General features: G+C 42.0%; 1 protein-coding gene across 2 annotated transcripts in view; it reads left to right on the top strand.

Annotated features, from left to right (window-relative positions):
* Positions 1-20,631, top strand: part of DNAH6 (dynein axonemal heavy chain 6) — a 1,211,389-nt gene that overhangs the window by 884,540 nt on the left and 306,218 nt on the right. For both annotated transcript variants that reach the window (XM_069236637.1, XM_069236634.1), the window contains exon 55: positions 7,016-7,219. In XM_069236637.1, coding sequence (XP_069092738.1) covers positions 7,016-7,219 — 204 coding nt within the window. The remainder of the gene's footprint in view (positions 1-7,015; positions 7,220-20,631) is intronic.

Genomic DNA, 20,631 nt, shown 5'->3' with positions numbered 1-20,631 from the left:
CAACATAATTTCCTATGCAGACGACACTCAACTCTTCCTCTCGCTCACCGAAGACTCCTCCACCACCAGAAACAACTTCTGCAATGCCATGAACAACAAAGCCAACTGAATGAAAGACAACTGCCTTAAACTCAACTCCGGCAAAACAGAAGTACTGATCTTCGGGAAGAACACCGCCATATGGGACCACAGGTGGTCGCCAGAAGAACTCAGACAAACATCCACGCCCACAGACCATGCGCGCAACCTATGCATCATCCTCAACAGTGAACTGACCATGAAATGACAAATCAACACAGTTGTCTCCTCTTGCTTCCATGCCCTTCGCACGCTCTACTGAATCTTCAGATGGATCACAGTCAACACCAGAAACACTGTCACGCAGTCCCTTGTCACCAGCCACCTCAACTACAGCAACGCCCTCTGTGCCGATATCTGAACACAGCTCCTTAAAAGACTCCAGACCATACAGAATGCTGCTGCCAGACTCATACTGGACCTCCCCAAATGGACCGACATCACCCTTAGCTCAGAAACCTCCACTAGCTTTCCATCCAGAAGAGATGCCAGTTCAGAATTCTCGTGCACGCCTACAAAGCTCTCCATGATAAAGGACCGGCCTACATCAGCCATCAGCTGAACTTCCACCTACCCGCAAGACACCTGCCCTACTCCTCACTAGCCCTTGCACACACCCCAGCATCCGCCGCAGCTGAACTCGTTCTTTCTCCTACATCGCCGTCAGGACCTGGAACGACCTACCCCTCCATCTTCGAACAGAACCCTCCCGGGCGGATTTCAGGAAGAAACTTAAGACCTGGCTTTTCAACTGAGACGTCACACCCACAGCACTCAGATACCCCTAGGGGTGACATTGTCACGCTATATAAACTATGATTGAGTGATTGATGTTTTACATAATTAAAAATCAATTAAATAATTAACAATTAATCTATTGTTTATTAATTGCTTGATTAACTTTCCACCCTACATCTCTACAACCCTAGTAGCCCACAACTGAAATATAAGCCTGTAGACACAGTTTGCATGGGCTCACATGAGTGGCATAATACATGCCGCAGCCCATGGGGGACCCCTGGTGTACCCATGCCCTGGGTACCTAAGTACCATATACTAGAGACTTACAGGGATACACCAGTATGTCAATTGTGGGGTGTACAAAATGCTTAGGGTAGAGAACACCAGCATTATGGTCCTGGTTAGCAGGAACCTAGTGTACTGTAGTCAAAACACATGGACACCTGGCAAAAATTGGGGGCAACCATGCCATAAAGATCCTACTTTTCTACAGTTATGGTCGTTTTGGTCAAAATGTGAAACAACAGCATGGATGAGAATTACTTTATGAGTCTACTGAAAGAAAAATATGGCTGAATGTATCCAGTTGATAGTAGGTTTACCTTGTTGTCCTTCTTGGTTTCTGGCTGGGTTGATAAATTTATATAATCTATGCCATCAAAATTCCTAAAAGTATTCCAAGAGTTGGGAAAGAATTCAGTAAACTAACTCACTGATATAGACTACAACTAGTTAGACCAGAAACTCTGTCTTGCTGCCAGAAAGGAACAGTATGTTTATCTACACACTAGTAAAGCCTCCTCCAAGAGTTCCATTACAATGTTGTCTTTTATGGCCTCCTGATGTGGACCAAGAAGGATTATAGTGTCATGCTCATGCAGTGGACAGACAAAATCTCAGCTGCCTCTTACGTGGGCAGAGAGAATGGGATACACATTAAAAAGGAGAAGAGTTAGAGTGGAGCTTTGAGCTACCCCACATTGACTGTTGTTGATTTTGATGCAAAAGTACCCACTTGTACAAGATGCCTTCTAATTTAAATGAATGCCTAATTCTAGCTGAAGATAGATATCTTGATATTATTAATCATTACAGTGTTTCCATAAAAAACACTTAAAACCACAAACAAAAAAGACATAAATACAATTCAAAATTTTAAAAGTGTGCAAGTTAATTCAATACATTCATCAATAAAAGATGGCACGTTAAAACACAGATTGTAAAAAAAAACACAAAGATAGATCATTACACTGCAAGAAACAATCAAAAAATCCTCATTGAATATTATCAAACATTCACTGTGGACAGTGCTTAATTAGTAAATAAAAAGGTGCCGGTGCCCAAAGCCCTCCTCTTAATTACACAGCTGCTGCAATCAAATGTGGCAGCAAGGAAGACTGAGGCAGAGTAATCATGAAGCCATCTCGGGCCTCTTCAATCCATTTATAGCCACTCCCTGCCCCTTCAGCTTACTCTTGCAGCTTTCTACTTTCTCCCTTTTTGACGCTTTTCCGTTTTTCTCTTCCTCCGTATTTCCTATATGTGTCTTTTCCTCGCAGAAAATGATTGAGGCAGAAGAATAAGCCCCGGCCCTTAAAAATAAGTGCCGGTGCTCAGCACCAGAAACAACAAGCACAAATTAAGCACGGACTGTGGATGGATTTAACAATAGGTAGTGTTTCCTCGTGCATTACTACAAAGTGCTTAGAAATAACAGGATTAATATATTTTTCCTGGAGAAGTAAAAGCCCGAGACAAACAAATAAAACATTATTCAAATCCTGTTTCGCAGCTCCACAGTGTTGACATCCAGGATGACAATGCTAAACAAAGGGGGAGATGGGGGGTTAAAGGGGAAGGGTCTATCCTCCTTGAAGCTTCAGTAAACGTCTTTAGAGGCCCAACCCAGAAGGTTCTAACAAAAAAACCATTCTGTGGAAGTTTTCCCCTTCTGGGTTGGGTCTCTAAATACGTTTACATCCAGGATGAGAAGACAACCCCTCCTTTTTAATACATTTTCACCAATCAAAATTTGATTGAACCTAAATTTCATAAAATAATCTTAAAAAAGAGACAGATTGGCCTTTAAATAAAATTGGCTCCCACCACATCTTACAAACATAGCAACCTTTTTTAAGCGACACTTGAAAGCACAACTAGTGAAACATGATAGCAACTCATTTCTATTCAAATCCATCACTTTAAGACTATGGTTATAAGCATTCCCTAATGTATGAAGCCCTTTGCTGTACCACACGAGTTCTCACCAGATTACTTTTTTCAACGTATTGTCTGAGTTGAAAAAAAATAGTGAATTACTTGGGAATAAGCTCAATAAAGTATTACAGACAGACCCAGCTCCAGACGAATCATTCTAATTTTGCTGGAAGAACTAACATATGGGTATTGTTTCCAGTCAACGGTTTTATTGTTGGTTGGATTTTTCAGCGAGGTAGGCAATCTTGCCTCTATACCATACATTGCATCAGGGGGTATTTAGCTATGTACACCTTTAAAAGCATCTCTCCTCCCCTGTGCATTAAAAAATTGCAAAAGGCTGGTTCCTATAAACTTTGTTTTAGAAAATGGTATTGTGCATTGCGGCACCCATAACAAGTTGTTAGAGATGCTCCCTCCTAAGTATGTATATTCTTTTACCACCTATAGTTTTCCCCTGTTAAAGAAAACTAGACCTGTGTGGATTAATACCTCTAGCCCCCATTATCATCATTTTAGTTTTCCTCGCACTAAAGGAAAGATTTTATGCAAATGTAAAGGAGGCTAAAATGTCAAGTTACATCTGTAAACCAACAGGGAGAAAATAACATTAGTATCAAGTCATCAGCATTCAACAAAGTTAGAACCTCCCTAGATACAAATTTTGGTGGATCTGTAATACCTTGTCTTAAAAGAAATTGAAAATCAGACTAGAAAGAGAAAATAACAAAGAGGCCAAATATAAAAGCTGTTGAGGCCATTGTTTACAGGACTTTTATCAGAATATTTGTTACCAGTGGCCAGAAGTACTTTTGGCCAATTACCGGAATGAAGCAATATCACTAGGCATAACAAGTCATCCGGAATGCTGAATCTCGCAAGTTTATATCAGTGTTAATCAATCTACAGAATCAAATGCACTACTGAAATCAACATATGCCACACGTAGCTTCATTTTCCACACTTTAACATACTTTTCACTCAGCATATACAAAAAAACAATGTTGTCTATTGCAAAACAAACTTTCCAAAAGCCTGACTTTTTGATAGGCAAGAGCTGAGCAGCACTCACCCAGGAAACCAAATGCTTCAATAAACATTTAGTGGAAATCTTCCCCATGACATCTAAAAGCGCAATTGGACGATAATTTTTGGGAAGATTACAATCCCCTTTTTTTATAGACGGGGATGATATTACTACTTTGCATCCATCAAACAGTAATCTGCAAAATACCAGCCCATAGGTAAGGATCACTTTGACAAGACAAGCTGGAATATCATATGGTCCCTGTGCCCGACTCTTATTTGGTTCAAAAATAACATGAGCAAGTTTATCCACGAAAATTCAACAGAAAAGCAAGCGCCTAGTATCTTCATCCGTTGGAATCAGTTTTTTTGGTAACTTTACCTAAACTATGACTATTAATAATCAAAATGTACCCTTATCACAAAAAGTAACCATAGATTGTAGATCAAACTGGAGCTTTGTTTCTAATATTTGCTCTGAGAGTATTTGCCTAAAAATAGGGGAATTTTTCAACAACTTCGGAACCACCCAGGGGACTTACAATCTTGTTGCAAAGGTATCCCACAAGGAGCACAGAATAGCTTCAAAAGCAACGACATTTATTTTCAGGATGCACTTTTGAAGGGTCATACAACCAGTTTGTAAGTATATCATTCACCACATATTTCCAAACGTAAACACTGTGAGAGCTTGTACTAAAACTGGAGACTCTATTGTCCCTCCTTTTACCTACATCAAGATCGATTGTAACTTAAAACTGTGAGTGATCACGCCATGAGTTGAGGCGTATTTCTAGAATGAGGATAACATTAGTGCCCCAATATTGCATAAAATATAATCAATAAAAGAATGCCGCAGGCCTGTATTAAATTGGTGGAAAATTGCTGAGCGCTGTGCCAGGGAAGTGTACTACCACGATCCACAAGGCTGGGGGTGGCTGTAGATGCAAGCCCCACAAGCGCCTGAGCCGGCTACTTCCGTGAGGGCAACTCTTAATGCGACACCGGATTTCTAACACCCCTAGTCATGCCCAGTGACTTGCGCTGTACCTCTTCAGAGCCGCAATCTGCCAGGGTCTACTGAAGCCAGAATCTACCAGGGATACTGGACTGCCGAAATGTGACTCTTCCAGCTGCTCAGAGCCCAGGCCTCCGCACTCTGCACTTCGCCACTGTCCGGCTCCAATGTTGTAAACAATCCATACTTTGACTAGGTTGATATTTTCTGCTTGTCCAGGAAATTAACCTGGACCGCGTGGTCAATCATGCCAAAAAATACAGAGAGCATGGGCAATATATAGGCGACTTCACAACCATCTTCTAAAATAGATAGAAGAGGCCCTCCACCATCCACACATTCAGGCTCCATACCTCTTAACGAGGAAACGCCATTGAATCAGTTGGATTGGATTTCAGATGCTTTTCGATACTCTTGAGTGTGCTGAGCAGCTTCCCATCTTAGTTCTTCATTGCAAACGTAGTTCTGAAATGAGAATATATTTCTATGGATCAGCGGCATTTGATTCTCATTTTAACAGGAGTAGTGTCAGAGTGAGCATCTAAGAGCCCACCCTAGCCTAGAAGAACTTTGGCTTCGCATTTAGCAGATTTGGTACATGATTTGTTTTTTGTAGCTGGCTGGGGATCAGCTGAACTAGAAGAGGTCGTAATTTCTAAGATTTGTTTAATAACATATACTAATACATACGGAACAGGACAAGACATTTTTTATTTCAATTTGTTCGAATACCAAGAGTTTGTTAGTTAGATGTGACATTTCCATAATGACATCCCCTTAGGGGCAGCTGGTCCATTATTGAAGGAAATTGGCCAGCCCCTTGCAGCTGGGATCTGTGGTGTGTGTATCAAAGCATTCTGTTCTACTATATCAAATGAAATGCGTGGCCACGCGGGATCTTTAGCTACGTGAAGAAAGAACTATATATATACAAAGCGCTTACTTTGAACACTATATTATTACCTGTACTATGCTGCTGTATTGGAATGTAAATGCATACATTGTTATCTGCCTTAAAGCAGAAGGTAGTTCGCTAATTCAGTGATTTAAGACTTTAGCAGAATGCAGATTCTTGAATGCGCAAATGGCATCACTATTGTGCGCGGGTGTTTAACTCAGCAGGTATTCCAGTCAAATTCGGAGCCCCCTTCTTTTTTCCATAGTTTGTGCAGCACTCACAGCATTCCACTTTGATAACTTTCCCAGAACATGATCTATTCACAAAGCGAATTTCACAGAGGCTGTATCTAAGGAACAGTAAAACATTTCACAAACGAGTATACATGCTGTTCAGCAGGTTGCATGTGCTGAAAGTCATGGAACTTGCAGTTTCTGCCAAAATCTCTCGGTGCCCTGTTTCCGTGTTAACCTCTTAATGTGTCTCCAGTACCACAGCGTTCTGAGTTTAAAATCCCACTCACCTGCCTAAATAATGTGGCTCAGATGTTCACAACCGCACGGTTCGGAGTGAACTAGTGAAAGAGAAGACATTCGCCGAAGGTGAGCTGTGCAGGGCCCCTGGGACAGAACAGATAGGGGTGCTTGTCCTTAGGAAAAAGTGCTTCCCTGCTGTTCAAAAGTCAAAATGAAGTGCCCCACCTTCCAGTTAATATGGGGCTTTTCAAAACTTGTGCTTCTAAAGGGGGGGAAAGTCTAGGGTGGAAAGAGCCCGGAAATGAAGTCAGCAATTATTAAATCTGGACTTCGAGGGACGCTGCAATGCTGTTACCATTTGAAAAGGGAAGAAAAGTCAATAACGTCTCGCCCAGCTTGTAGCTAAAAGTGTTTCTCTAAGCACCTCGCCCTAGGGCCAAACTAAAACGAGTGGCCCAGTGCTCTGCTATCGGGGGACATTTATCTTAAGGGCTTTCGGGTCTAGCCTTCTAGCATTGGTGTGACACCGCAGCACTCACTAATCTTCTTTCTCATTCGCAGTTGATCGAGTGTTGGATTAAGGAATGTCAAAAGCTCGAGATTCCTATCAGCCCCAAATTCAGTCTCATAAACATTTTAGGCGACGCCTTTGAAATCCGCCAGTGGAATACCGATGGCTTGCCCCGTGATCTTGTATCCACAGAGAATGGCATCCTTGTGACCCGAGGTCGGCGCTGGCCCCTGATGATAGATCCACAAGATCAGGTGAGAACTGTTGCTCTCCAGATTTATAATTAAACATCCGATGCTTTGGAATGCTTGCTGGCAGTTTGATATACATTTACATGTGGTATCTTTATGCTGTGGGGAGAAGAAACGTCTGTTATAATTGTATAAAACTGTTAGTGCTGCCAGTAAGTAAATCTGACCTTCTGTTGACACCCAGCTAGGTCTGATACAATCCAGGACCCAGGAGACTCCTCCAACTGCAGAAACAGTTTCATTATTTGAATGTTAAATGCTTCAAACACACCTGCACCCAAAGGAGTTTTATCCGAATTAACTTTGCTTAAAAATGGGAAAGAACAATATGACTAGTGCACCTCCGTATCGACGTTAAAGTGGGGGCCGAACACAACTGCTGGTTCTCCTGTGCCCTTGTACCGTCTGTTATTACAGGGAAAAGTGAACCCACAGTCATATATGAACACATTTCCCTAGTGTACATTTAGGTCTTCAGTAGTTTCTCATACTAAGGAGCTTTCACAGCACAGGGTAATTATACCTAAATACTTTGAGGTTTAGCAGCTTTTTGGCATCAGTAGGTTAGGGCAGTCCTCTAATGCGGATTCTTTATCTATTATAAATTGCTAATACCCACTGACATTTTTAGCACCCTTTATCGCCATTAGAAGTGGATTTTGCAGATACTGCTTCTCATAGATTTTGATTTTTCTTACATTTGCTGTCAATGTTAAGCAACATTTTTTATCTAGACTTCCAATACGGTGGTTTGTTGTGCTTCGGAAGTAGCATATCCCCTTATTGACAAAGGGATCATCTGACACTGTGCAGCTTTCATCTGCACAAGTCAAAGCTCACTTCACATCGGTGTTAATACTGATTCATTGTCAAGAGATTGTCCCATTGGGGAGCAGCATCCATCTCCCGCTGAGTGACAGGCCACAGCTTTTATATTTACCCCATCACTGGGCAACAATATCAGTCAGTTTGTAGCGTCTCAGAAACCATGTGCCTAATGCACCCCTCTTCCGGAAAATGCAGAAACTTTGTGCAGTTTATGGTTCATATGTTCTTCTGTGCTTATTACTTTGTTGTTATTTACATAGCCCAGACCTAGCCAATGGGGCAGATAAATACTTTACAGAGAGAGAGTATATGGTCCAATCCATACAGGTTACAGACTTTGGACAGGAGGACGAATAGACATATGCTGATTAAAAGTTAGCATATATGATGGGAGAAGAAACAGGAGAGGAAGGTGACTGGCGTTGAGTAGGGTCGTTAGTACTTTCCTGAACATAAGGAGGGAGAAGAGTCAGTGTGTAGTGAAGGGAGAGTCATTTCACAGTAAATGTGTGAATGAGGAAAAAAGCTTGTCTTCACCTTTCTTGTTTTGAGGAGTTCAAGAAATAGTTGGCATGTGTTATGTGTTGTGAGAGCTCACCTTGACTGAGAAATATTTTTACATTGTGTAGTTGTTTTGGTGCTTAATACTTTCTAGATAATGCATGTGCATTTCGATTTGATGCGGAATTGGAGAGGGAGCCAAGGGAAATCTCTGGAAGTGAGGTAATGTTATAATATTTGTGCTGTCCAATCTTCAGGTATGCAGCACAGTGGAAGATGCCTTAGAAGAAGAGTATTATGGTGGTGTCAGTGAATAAGAAGCAGAATGTACCTTCAGTAAATGCGAACAAGCACATGGGATTGGACGATTGGGTAGAATGTATGCTGGGAGAGAAATTGTTCACTCTTGCACAGGATGCCGTTGTCATGCCACACCAGTGGGATTTTATTTATTACATGTTCCTGGACAGAGATGCTGGGATACAGATAACAAACTGGACTTTCAGAGCTTGGTTCAAGAAAGGGTTGGAATCCACTGAAATGCATGTTGTGAATCAGTCAGTCAATTCATGCTTTAAGCTTACTATCGGTAAAAAAAACATGCAAGCAGGTAACATTAGATAGAATGAAATACATCCGCAAAGGCATAACAAGTAAAAATAGATAATACAGTGCAGAAAGTAGATCCACTAAAATGAGCATGTGAGATCATAGAATTTATGAATCCATCTTATTCTTGATCCTAATAGAAGCAGACAGAAAACTGCTGACACGCACACACACCTTAGAATTATCCAGCTATTGCAGAAAAAGAAAAGCAGGTCCACAGTGGGCAAAGTTATCAACTTTAAGTACTGGGATAAGAAACACAATTATAGGAGACATAAAACATTTGGAAACAAAAATACAGTGCGCAGTAGTTTGTGAGGAGCTCACATGACAAGACAGTAGTTTAAAACGTCAGACACTGATCTCCCATGCAAGGGAATAACGCTCAATACCCATTCTAAAGCATAATAAAAAGGAACGGTCCCAGGTATTTTGAACATTATTTAAATATGGATCCCTGTATTGTCTTATGTTCTTAGCCCATTTTCTATCTGATGCAGTGTATAATGTCACCAAATGTGGGACAGAATGGGAACCCAGCCTGGAGGCAAAGTCAAAAACATTAGCTTGTACAGATACAAAATATCTTCTTCCTGAGGTCAGGTGGTGGAACCAGTAGCTACTATTATCAAAAATGATCCCTAAGTAGGAGCAGGCCTGGACCTTTCCAAAAACATGATTTTTAACAGAAAAGGTGTTGGTCTTAGTAGACCTGGGCCCCAAACCCATTATATATGATTTTGAATAGTTTGTGCTCAGATCTCGTCCATCAGTGTAGGATACAAAACCTTTAATAAGTTTGTTAAGGCCATTAGCTATACAGGCCATCAGAACAGCATCTACGTATTAACATGTGGGACTTAGTTTAGAGCTCACTCAGGGAACGTCCAGACTCATTTCCAATAAGATAGATGTGAGATCGTTAATGTATAAAACAAATAGAATTGGGGTCAACACAGAACCCTGCCTGTAGCTTGTAGTCATTCTAAATGATTCACTGCATTCACCCTTGATGCTATAACATACTTTGGAAGACATGTCACAATCTAAGTGCATCAAAAAGGTCACTTGTGTCAATCCCCTTGTCAACAGGTAATGGCATAGGTTGAGGTCTATTGACTCCATTGAAAGCTGACTTTAGGTCCATTATAGCCAAATGGATGAAACATTTTCTATTGATGTAAAAACGTTTTTTTCCTCTCACGGTGGTAGTAGTCTTTTCAGGATGACATGCCCAGTCACCTTAACCAGTGAATCAATTAGAGAGAGGGGCGGTAGCACAGAAACAGGTATGAAGGAACCACCTGCAGGATTAAGAACTCTAGTGACTGGTGGGGGGGGCATAAATATTGTTCTTAAAGAGCTCCATGGGTAACCTGTCTACACCAGGGGCATTGGCTGACAAACTCTCAGTAATAGCCAGTCAAACCTTGAAAGAATAAGAAAAGGCAAGCCAGTGAGGTGTAGGCCGACAAGAGGAAACAAAACTCATGTATTGTGGAAGGCTTATTGTAGATGGTAGAAACATGTCTAACCCATCTAGCAGGAACAATTATACAATGAAGGAGGAGATTGTCTGATTACTAAAGAATGAGTTAATCTTGGAGAAAGGGCTGATATCTTTCTTATGATCAGCCTCCACAAGGTAGGCCCAGGCTTTGTTCCTGATTCCACATTTCTTTTTCGTTAGTGCTTCCTATAAAGGAGCTGGTAGTACACTAAACCAGACTTATCCCAAGGCATTTATTCAGAGCCTGCCTTTGTTTACATTTAGTTTGACTGCATAAGTGGTCCAACCTTCTATTTAGTTTGGAATCAACAGAACCATGATTGACCTTCAATAAGTTATCCACAGTAACACATATGTTCCTGTACATTAATTAATTCATTTTGTTTAACAGTTACTGCATTTATCACATATTCTTATGAACAAAAATACAAAATACAGCTCCATATACATAGAGAGTGTAATACTTGACACAGACTGCACATTAGTACATAGAATTAAAAATGGGTGAGGGTTGTGACAGAAGACAATTGCCGCACAGTGGGAACATATTTAAATCAAAGAAAAAATATTCAGAAGTTTTGGCAAGTAGGTATCTCAGAAATTTGACAGAATACTATTTCCAAAACTATTTGTAAAAGGTAGTAGTACAGTGAGGTTTTGAAAATGTTACTGAATGAACTGTACAGTAAAGCTAATAACACAATGTCAGTGGGAGGTATACACAGCTCAATTTTAGGAAGACAGAACTATATTTAATCTATTCATATTAGACCCCACAGCTATGTTTAGGGCACCTCTCGCTCAAAGAATGAGTTGTCAACACTTTTCGACCCCTAGTGATTAATGGGTCTCTGCAGGACAATGAACGGGAGGGCCTGGATAGACACAGGTGGAGGGAAGGGGATGGATCCCTGTGTTACATTTAAAACAAAAAGTTTGTTCCACCCAAGTGCACTGTGCGACATACTTGAGAGTCCATATGTTACTTGAAAAGGATATGCCTTCAAGTGAATGAGCCAAATCTAATATAGTCAGAAACTAAATAGCATACACATATGAGGGAACCATCTGCAACCTAGGTTTCTGATAAACTATACAGCATACACATATGTGGATGCTATTTCATTTCTCACTAAATTAGGTTTTAGCTGGCCCCTTTGAACGTACATCCATTTTAAGTAAGGTATGAACTCTTGAGTATATCGCACAGTGCACTTGGGTGGAGCATACTGTTTTTAAAAATGTTGTAAATGCAGGGACAGATCATTTTCTCTCCCCCTCTCTTTGTCTATCAGTGCCCTTCGGTTCCTTGTTCTGAGGAGACTCTTTAATCACTGGGGATCGAAACGCATCAATAACATGTAAGCGAGGTGTCCTAAATGTAGCTCAATAGACTGATATGAATTGATTAAAAAAATGTAGTTTGGTCTTCCTATAATTGAGCTGTGTATACCTTCCATTAATCTTTTGTGATTTACTTCGTTGTACTGTTCATCCTGTCACATTTTCAAAACCTCACTGTACTATTACCTTTCACAAATAGGTTTGGAACTGGTATTCTGTCAACTTTCTAAGATACCTGCTTGAAAACCCTTTTGAATAGTTGCTCTTTAATTGTAATATGTTCACATTGTACGGCAATTGTTTTTTGTCACACCCTCACCCATATTCAATTTTGTGTACTAATGTGTGCTGTCTTTGTCAAATGTTACAGTCTCTCAGGTTTGACTCAAATTGTAAAACTGACACTGAAATCTATAACCGCTGATAAGAATGAAATCTTTTTAATGTGATAACGTTACCAGTTTATCAGGTGTTGATGTAGGTAATAAAATAATATATGTAGTTGAGTTTTGACAGAATATTGATGAAGTGTTATAGGAAGTCAAAGAGGGGCTTCATATAGAGAATAAAGAGGTTGAGAGCTCTGATGCAAGCCCTGGGGTATCCCCTTGGTTGACAAGGTGTCGTTTATGAGCTGTTCGTTTGTCTGTGTTGTTAGTTGCTCACAAGAAAAGGGGAAAGAGCCAGTTAAGGACGATGTAAGCTGTTCCTTTTCAGGAAAAAATGCTACATGGTGGAACTTGGTGATCATCATGATGAAAGGCCATCCAGAATCCTAGGTAGAACACGATGCAGGGGTCACATTGTTTTGTAAGTGGTTTTGAGATCATTGTCTACTACTTATAAGGTAACATTTATGGTGCTGCAGCATTGTCAGGAACTATCTGCTATACCTGCAGTAGGTTGTAGCAATAATTGTGACGTTGAAGTTGAAAACCATCTGCTCTTTTGGAGGACCATAAACAGGAAGGGTTTGAGATCACGAGTGTTCATAAAAAGTGATGCAGTGGGGTGCAAGCCAACAGTTTCAGAGCTATTGAATGGCTATAGAGGGAAAATGTGTGGATGCAAATCATTTTTTACAGTGAGGATAGTGAATGTATCATGTATTTGTCAGACTAGACATGCAGATATTTAAGACTGGTCTCACTAATGTACCGGAAATCAGATTCCCTGTCAGTAGCAGAATGGTCAAGGAATAATACCAATAAAGTTGTAGTATTGGAAAGTTTCTGCAAAGAAGAAATATTAGTAAAGTTACAGAAGTTCTAAGTGTTCAGTGATCAGCAGTTTCAGTAGCCCAACAATTTGGCATCTGTGCAGACCACAAACCAAATTTATTGAAAAGACATATCTTGGCATTAAATCTAAAACGGTTTCAATCATTAAACATGAAAAAGGAAGATGAATGTCTAGCATCTCCAAATATGTTTGCCAATCTTCTGTACAAAGGTGCAGACAAAAGCCAAACATTTGTGTGTGTGCAATTTGGAACCAATAGTAAAACAAGCATTTGCAAAGCCAGTATGTTTTATCTTATTGACCTTTTGCTTTTGCCATTTTTCTGCTGATGTGTGATAATGTATGCACAGGTGTGTCATCAAGTTTGCTTGACAGCGGAATTACACCAGCACCATTTTCTTTTGTTTTTAATTTACTGTTCCTCTTTAGAGGGTGCCACCGGGATCAGAAAATACATAAACAAAATGTTAGTACAAACCCCCTTTTTGGAATGTTGAGTAGACCAGCAGCAAAGCAGCAAAATGGAGTTCCTGGGTCCACTCATACAAATCAATAAATAAATATTGAGTTATATGGGTGGACCCATGTTAGTGTAACATAAAGGTCTGGGAGCAGTGGAGGAGCGGGGGGGGGTGAATTATCAGCACAGCAGACAGTGGGGAAAACAAAGGGAAGTGGATGGGGTAAAATACCAATGAAAGAGCATGAGAAAGTACATTTACAGGCTGTGGAGCAGCTCAGCACCAAATGTCAATCGCTTAGCCCTCCAAAAGAAAGAAGACTAAAGAATTTGCTGTACTATGAGGGCAAGGGGTGGGTGTGAAGGAGAAGTAAGGTGGGCGGTATTTGGGGCGAAGAAGCAGATAATAGAGCAACAAAACACATACACTTTCATGGAGTGCTTAATTAAAAAATACAAAAGTAGTTTCTGAAATGTGAGCAATGGAAGGATAAAAGTCAGCCAGTCAAACTGATGGTAAATAGATTATGCTCTTAAAAAAAGGACCAAACACAAGAAGAGGAAGGCAAACCAAATAAGCAATCAAATGAGAATCTAAATATAGACAACCATTGGTAAGCAATAGGTAGGCTCTAATACCACTGTAGGATTTTGGTATAGTCCCCAAGAGGATTTGCTTACGGACAGGTAAAAGCTGTGTGGTAGGCAACACATAAAAGCAGCCTCTTAGTGGAGCCAATAGCAACATAAGTCGCCTTTTCTCTTATTGGTTGCATTAATGGTGTAAAATTGTACACTTCACTGTCTTTCATTTACTTAGTCCATGTAAATTCTTGCTACATACCTGCATATCTATGTTGTTTTTAAGACAGTGTTTGCTTTAATTGGTTATTTTATTTGAAAAGCCAAGAAATTGTGCAAGGCTTATAAATGGCTGTAATTTCTTATATTTGGGGAGGCATGGCCATGCAGACAAACGATGCGAGGAGCTCCACTCAACAAGACCACTTCTTAGCAGCATGTAACTGTTAGATGCGACCCATACTCCCCTGCTGCTTGGGGACTGAGCCCTGCCAGGTGCAGGGAGACTGTTTGGGCCATTTTTGTCAGCAGCGTGTTAACCGATAACGACTGTGGCCTAGCTGAGAATCCTGGCCTCAAACACCCAGCAGCAACAGTCTCTGCTGGTGAGATCGAGGCTGGCTCCCTTGCTCACCTGCTGTTGTCCAGTGGGCGTGACTTGCTGTGTTCCCCCGGGTGCCGGCTCCATCCTTGGCCCACAACACATGCAGTGTATTTGCCTGAGCACTGAGGCTTGGCTGTTGTGGTGGGCTTGGCTGGGCAGTATTATCTATGAGGGCAACACCGGCTGTGGAAAACACCCAATGGTAAACCTCCCCTAATCATTGAGATGTTTGCGGTTCACTTGGGGGAGCTGTTACTCGATGTACAATGCTGAGTCTTCTGTTTCTTAGCAGCCTTCTGGGAACTTGCACCGACATTGCTTTCATCATGCTTCAGTGACTACAATTCTGGACCTATTCTGACATTGTGGGAGCTCAGCTGGGCCCCTTCAACATCGTATTCAAAACCTGCTGTTTCTCTGGGCTTCAAAGTGTTATTGCCTTTTACACCAAGCCCACATGCCTGCATTACCTTTGTCTTCATCTACGATGGAAAAAGGTGATTCAAAGCATGGGAAACTCCCTTTAACAGAAAGAAAACACCTCACCACACTGAATCGCTGCCCGGTGTTTCCTTACTGGGTGCCAATGTTGAGGCACCTTTGGACTCCATGGTGACCCTCCTGCTGGAACTCAAAACTAGTCTACAGTCGATAGACGCCAAAATTGACTTGATGGCCACATGCCTTGATTTGCCAGACAGAGTGAATGAAAAGCAGGTAGACCGAATAAATGGAGCAAAGCATAGGATTTTGGATCTCAAAGATGATACTGGCAACACCACAGCCAATGTTGCCTAGTTAGAAAAACAACTTCTGGCTACCGCTATGAAGAACAAAGACTTTGATGTGTGCTCCAGGAGCAATAATGTGCACATTATGGGTATTGCGGAGTCTACTAATGCTGGACAGATGGCTGTTTATGTGGAGTCCTTGCTCACTTCTCCCTTCGTCCATCATAATTTGTCTGAAGTATTTCTGGTGAAGCTAGGATACAGGTCACTCAGCCCCAGTCAACTTTCAGGTGCATCTCCTTGGTGGATTGTAGCCAGACTTTTCAACTTTTGTGAACGTGGTGCTGTTCTACAACTGACTCATGAGAAAGGACCACTTCAATTGGAAGGCTCCATGAGATCTATCTTCCTGGATTTCACTGCTGACATTTAAGATGCCTGCTGCAAATGCACAGAGGTGCAACGTATATAGCGTGGCCTTTACATCGGGTATTCTATGCTGTATCCATTGCAATTGAATGTGGAACTCGATAGCAAGGTGCATATTTCTTTTATCATGTCACGGATGGCGCCAAATTCTGCAAGTCGCCGTCTACTCCTACAGCCACCGCCTAGCTCCCTGAAAGGTGACACTTCCAAAGAACGGGGGCAGACTGCCACTCGGGAAGACTTATACATCATGCTGTATTTGTACTTCTGTACCCACTTACACAATATCTGGTGTGGTATCACTTTCATATTTGCTGTTTTTGGATTGGTCGTGTTGTCTGTATCCCTCCCTCCCCTCCAGTCTCCTCTATCCTGTTGGTCGCTGTACTCCCTGCCTGCTATCTTGAACTGTCACAAGGGTAATCCGCTTAGACCTGCCTTGGAGCGATGTCATGCCTCATGGTGTGTAGTCCCTCTGTTGACTTTTGTTTTGGCAATGGGTTCTTGGTTCATGGAGACTGGCACTAAAATTTGGAGTTTTAAATGTGGGAGGAGGTGGAGTCAAGGGTTGTCGTGTGATTTGATACAATGATCATGCACATTTTGAGGTTTCTAAGTATGATCTAATTTATCCCTTGGATCTCACACAATTCTTTGACTATTTTTCTCTTTTCTGATCTATGATGTCTCATAGGCAAACTCTCAAATGGCTCACATGGAACATTAGAGGCCTTAATGACTGGTGCAAAACTCGTAGGGTGTTGAAATATCTAGAACACCATGAGATTGCTGTAGCTTTTCCGAGTTCCTTTATCCTGAATTTGTCACCTCACCCCCACTTCTCTTCATGCAGTTCGTATTCCATAGGAATATATGCTTTGCTGCATCCCCACATAGCCTTCAAACTGCAACAGATCCACAAAGGCTATGCTGACAGACATCTTATTCTAAAGGGTACCCTACAGAACTTCAAACTAGCATTGGTTAATACATATGCATTGAACATTGATGACCCCAGTTTTTTTAGATGTCTTTACCAAACAACGCAGTTCTCATATAGATTCCATGATATGGAGGTAGTCTGACTTTAGTGCTTAATATGCAATGGGACTGTTATGGGACATGTCGCTCTCATCAGACTCAAGCAGCAAAATTTATAAATTATATCATTAATCTCTATGGGTTAAACGTTTTATGACATCCAGCACACCCAGTGGTAAAAGACTTCATATTCTTTTCTGCACTACTCAAGACATCCCCTTGACATCATTTTTTGTTGGCATCTTTGGAAATTTCTCCTGTGTGGGCAGTGCAACATCTGCCTACCACGCTTTCTGACAATTCACCAGTTACATTTGAGTTAGCCCTTCCACGCTCCAGGTTTTGTTGCCCTTACTGGCGATTTCCAGCTTCCTCTTTGCTAGATCCAGTGTTAAAAAATTTAGCTTCGATCTTCAGCGCTAGAATATTTCCAGATTAACATTGTTACAGTCCCAAAATATGCCACAGTTTGGGAAGCCTTTAAGGCCTATATCTGAGGACAGACTAAAGCAAAACGTGCAGGGGTCCTGAAAGACATTCATGGACAGCTCACCCATCTCGAATCTGCCTCAGAGGCTCTTGAAACCACGATCAGCTGCACACCCCTAAAGGTTCATCTGTAAGAGCGGAACATGCTTCTACAGCCCTTTGAGAATTGGCTGACAGAGAGACCCATCACTTAGATAAACATGTTTTGGCTAGGCAATGTGGTAAAGGGAAGAGCCAGCCAAAACACTGACAAAACAGTAATCAGTTTGAAACAGTAATCAGTTTGAAACAGTAATCAGTTTGAAACAGTAATAAAGTGAAAACTCAACACAAGGAAAATCCCGAACTAATTTAGAAACTGATTAAAATTTTATAAATTATTTGACGCCAAAACAACATAAAACCGGAGTTACGAGTTTTTAAAACTGTAAGTAAAATTAAATTCCTAAAAGATCACAGTGCCAAACCCAGACATCTAGTTGCATGAAGGTGGGTCAAAATTAAAAAATATGGACAATCGCAGTGAAGTGTGGGTTGGATGCAAAGAGTGGATTGGTCTCGGTTGCTGCTTACCTTCGGACTTAAAAGAAATTCTCAAGAAAATGTTCTGAGAAGGTAAGGTTCAGCAGGACAAGGCTGCAAGTGGTGTCCATGGGGTAACATCGTCGTCCAGTAGTCGGTGGACGCAGTTGCAGTGAAGATTTCTACGTTTGGACTTAGTCTCTTTTTTGGAAGTCGAAAATCTCCATCGGGACAAGGCTGGAGTCTGTATCCGATGAGCATTCCACAAGACCAAATACCCCCTTTGTGAAGGACCATGAAAAAGAATTTGTTTCTGCAGTGAAGAATGTAGCACGATCTGCCACAAACTTAGGCCGACCGGTGATGCACCTTGGGCAGATAGACAAGCAGGTTGGTCCTGGTCTCCTCCTGGTCCTCAGAACAATTTCTAGTCCAGGAGTCTAGGACTGGAGAAGCACCACTTGGTATGGCGAGGGCATGAGTTATAGTTACCTTAGACTGCGAGCTATAGTATTTGAAATAACTCTAACAATAACTACTGAATTTCTCTGGTGTTCTGCAAGCAAATTCAGAACCTAACTATAACATCCCTGTAAGCTTTGTTTTTTTTTGTGAATTTCTGTTTTTTTAATTTTATTTCACAACTGTAACATCCCTGTAACCTTTGGTATTTTCAGTGAATTTCTATGGTTTTTTTTTTGGTTTTTTTTAACAGAAAGTAATTTTTATTACTATATGTTAATTCATCCACTGCCGGTGGGTTTGGCCCCAGGGCCTGACCAGCCCTGGGACCAACCCCTTATTACCACGTAAACCTGGCGCCATGCATGTCCAAAGGCTGTGCATGGCAGGGGTTAGCCACAGGGCTTACCCTGTGGCCAGTCCTTGCAGCCAACCCTCCTAACCACCCTTCCCCACGCTGCGTACGGCCTTTGGCCATGTGGGGTGGGGGGTTGCCCACAGGGCCTTTCTCGCTGGGTGTGAGAGGCTGTCTCTGGCTGTGAGAAAGGGTGTCCGAGTGTCTGTCTGATAGGTGATGAGAGTGGGTAAGAGAGGGTCTATGTGGGTATGAGAGTAAGTGTGAGAGTGTCTGGGGGTGAGAGTAGGTGTAAGAGGGTGCCTCTGGGTGTGACAGTGGGTGTGAGAGTGTCTCTGTGTGGGTGTGTGTGCATGTCTTTGTGGGTCTGTGAGTGTATGTGTGAAAGTCTGAGTGTGTCTGTGAGTGGGTTCGTAAATGTCTGAGCGAGTCTGTGAGTGGGTGCATGAGTGTCTAAGTGGGTCTGTGAGTGGTTGCATGAGTCTCTGAATGGGACTGTGAGTGGGTTTGTGAGTCTCTGAGTGGGTCTGTGACTGGATGCGTTAGTTCTGAGTGGGTCTGTAAGTGGGTTTGTGAGTCTTTGAGTGGGTGCGCAAGACTCTGAATGGGTCTGAGTGGGTGCGTCAGTGTGTAAGTGGGTCTTTGTGTGTGTGTCTGAGTGGGTCTGTGAGTGAGTGCGTGAGTGTCTCAGTGGGTCTGTGAGTGGTTGCATGAGTCTCTCTCTGAGTGGGTCTGTGAGTGGGTGTGTAAGTGTCTCAGTAGGTCAGTGAGTTGATGCATGAGGGTCTGAGTGGGTCTGTGAGTAGGTGCATGAGTGTCTAAGTAGGTGTGTTAGTGGGCACATGAGTCTCTGAGTGCATCTATGAGTGAATGAATTAGTGTATGAATGAGTCTGTAAATTTTTTAAAAAAATATTTCGCCGATATTTGCAGATTCGTCATGACGTTACACGCGGAGGCCACGCTGAGCATTGTGACGTATTTGAAAATATCTGGCGTTGTGAAAAAAAATCATTATAAGGTCAGCATTTCACACCTACATCAAAGCCCTGGGGTGAGGGTACCTCCACCCTCACCTCTTACACCACATTTCATTTTATTATTCAGCCTTGTGGACCATGTCCCATTACCTAAAATGCCAACTGCAGCTTTCTCATCAGGTCAGCCTGCCAATCACAGTATTTCTGTTAGTGTGCACTTTTCCATATAAGCCGCGATCACTGCAAACATGTTGCGATGGATTGGCAGCCCTTTAATGTCTCAATCTACAGAATGGATTTACACCAAATAAAGAAAAGTGTTATCTGCGTACCGTAAGCTACCTTTCTGCCAAATTTGGTGTAATTCCGTCCAGCGGTTTGGGCTGTAGTTGTGTTCAAAACTCCTATGGGAATTAACATAGGAAACGCGGCCCGCCACCTCCCCAGGACAAAACATGGTAAAATAATGCAGGGGGCCTGCGTGGCCCACCCTGCAGGCTCAGGGACCTCCTCCTCCCCGGGGTCAAAACATTCACTAGTAATGAGGGGGGTGACCACCCCCTCCCTTGGGCTAAACATAAAATGATTGCCACCGCCCTCTCCTCCGCAGCTTCGTGGACTGCCACCTCCCTGAGGCAAAGGATCTTGAATGAATGAGGAGTGGGGGGATCTCTAAGGCTTTATAGGTCTTATCTTCTCCGTGGGGAAGTGGAGGGGCCTGTGGACA

Source organism: Pleurodeles waltl, chromosome 1_2 (genome assembly GCF_031143425.1).
Source record: "Pleurodeles waltl isolate 20211129_DDA chromosome 1_2, aPleWal1.hap1.20221129, whole genome shotgun sequence".
In the NCBI taxonomy this organism is placed as follows: domain Eukaryota; kingdom Metazoa; phylum Chordata; class Amphibia; order Caudata; family Salamandridae; genus Pleurodeles; species Pleurodeles waltl.
This window is presented reverse-complemented; position numbering and strand designations above follow the sequence as displayed.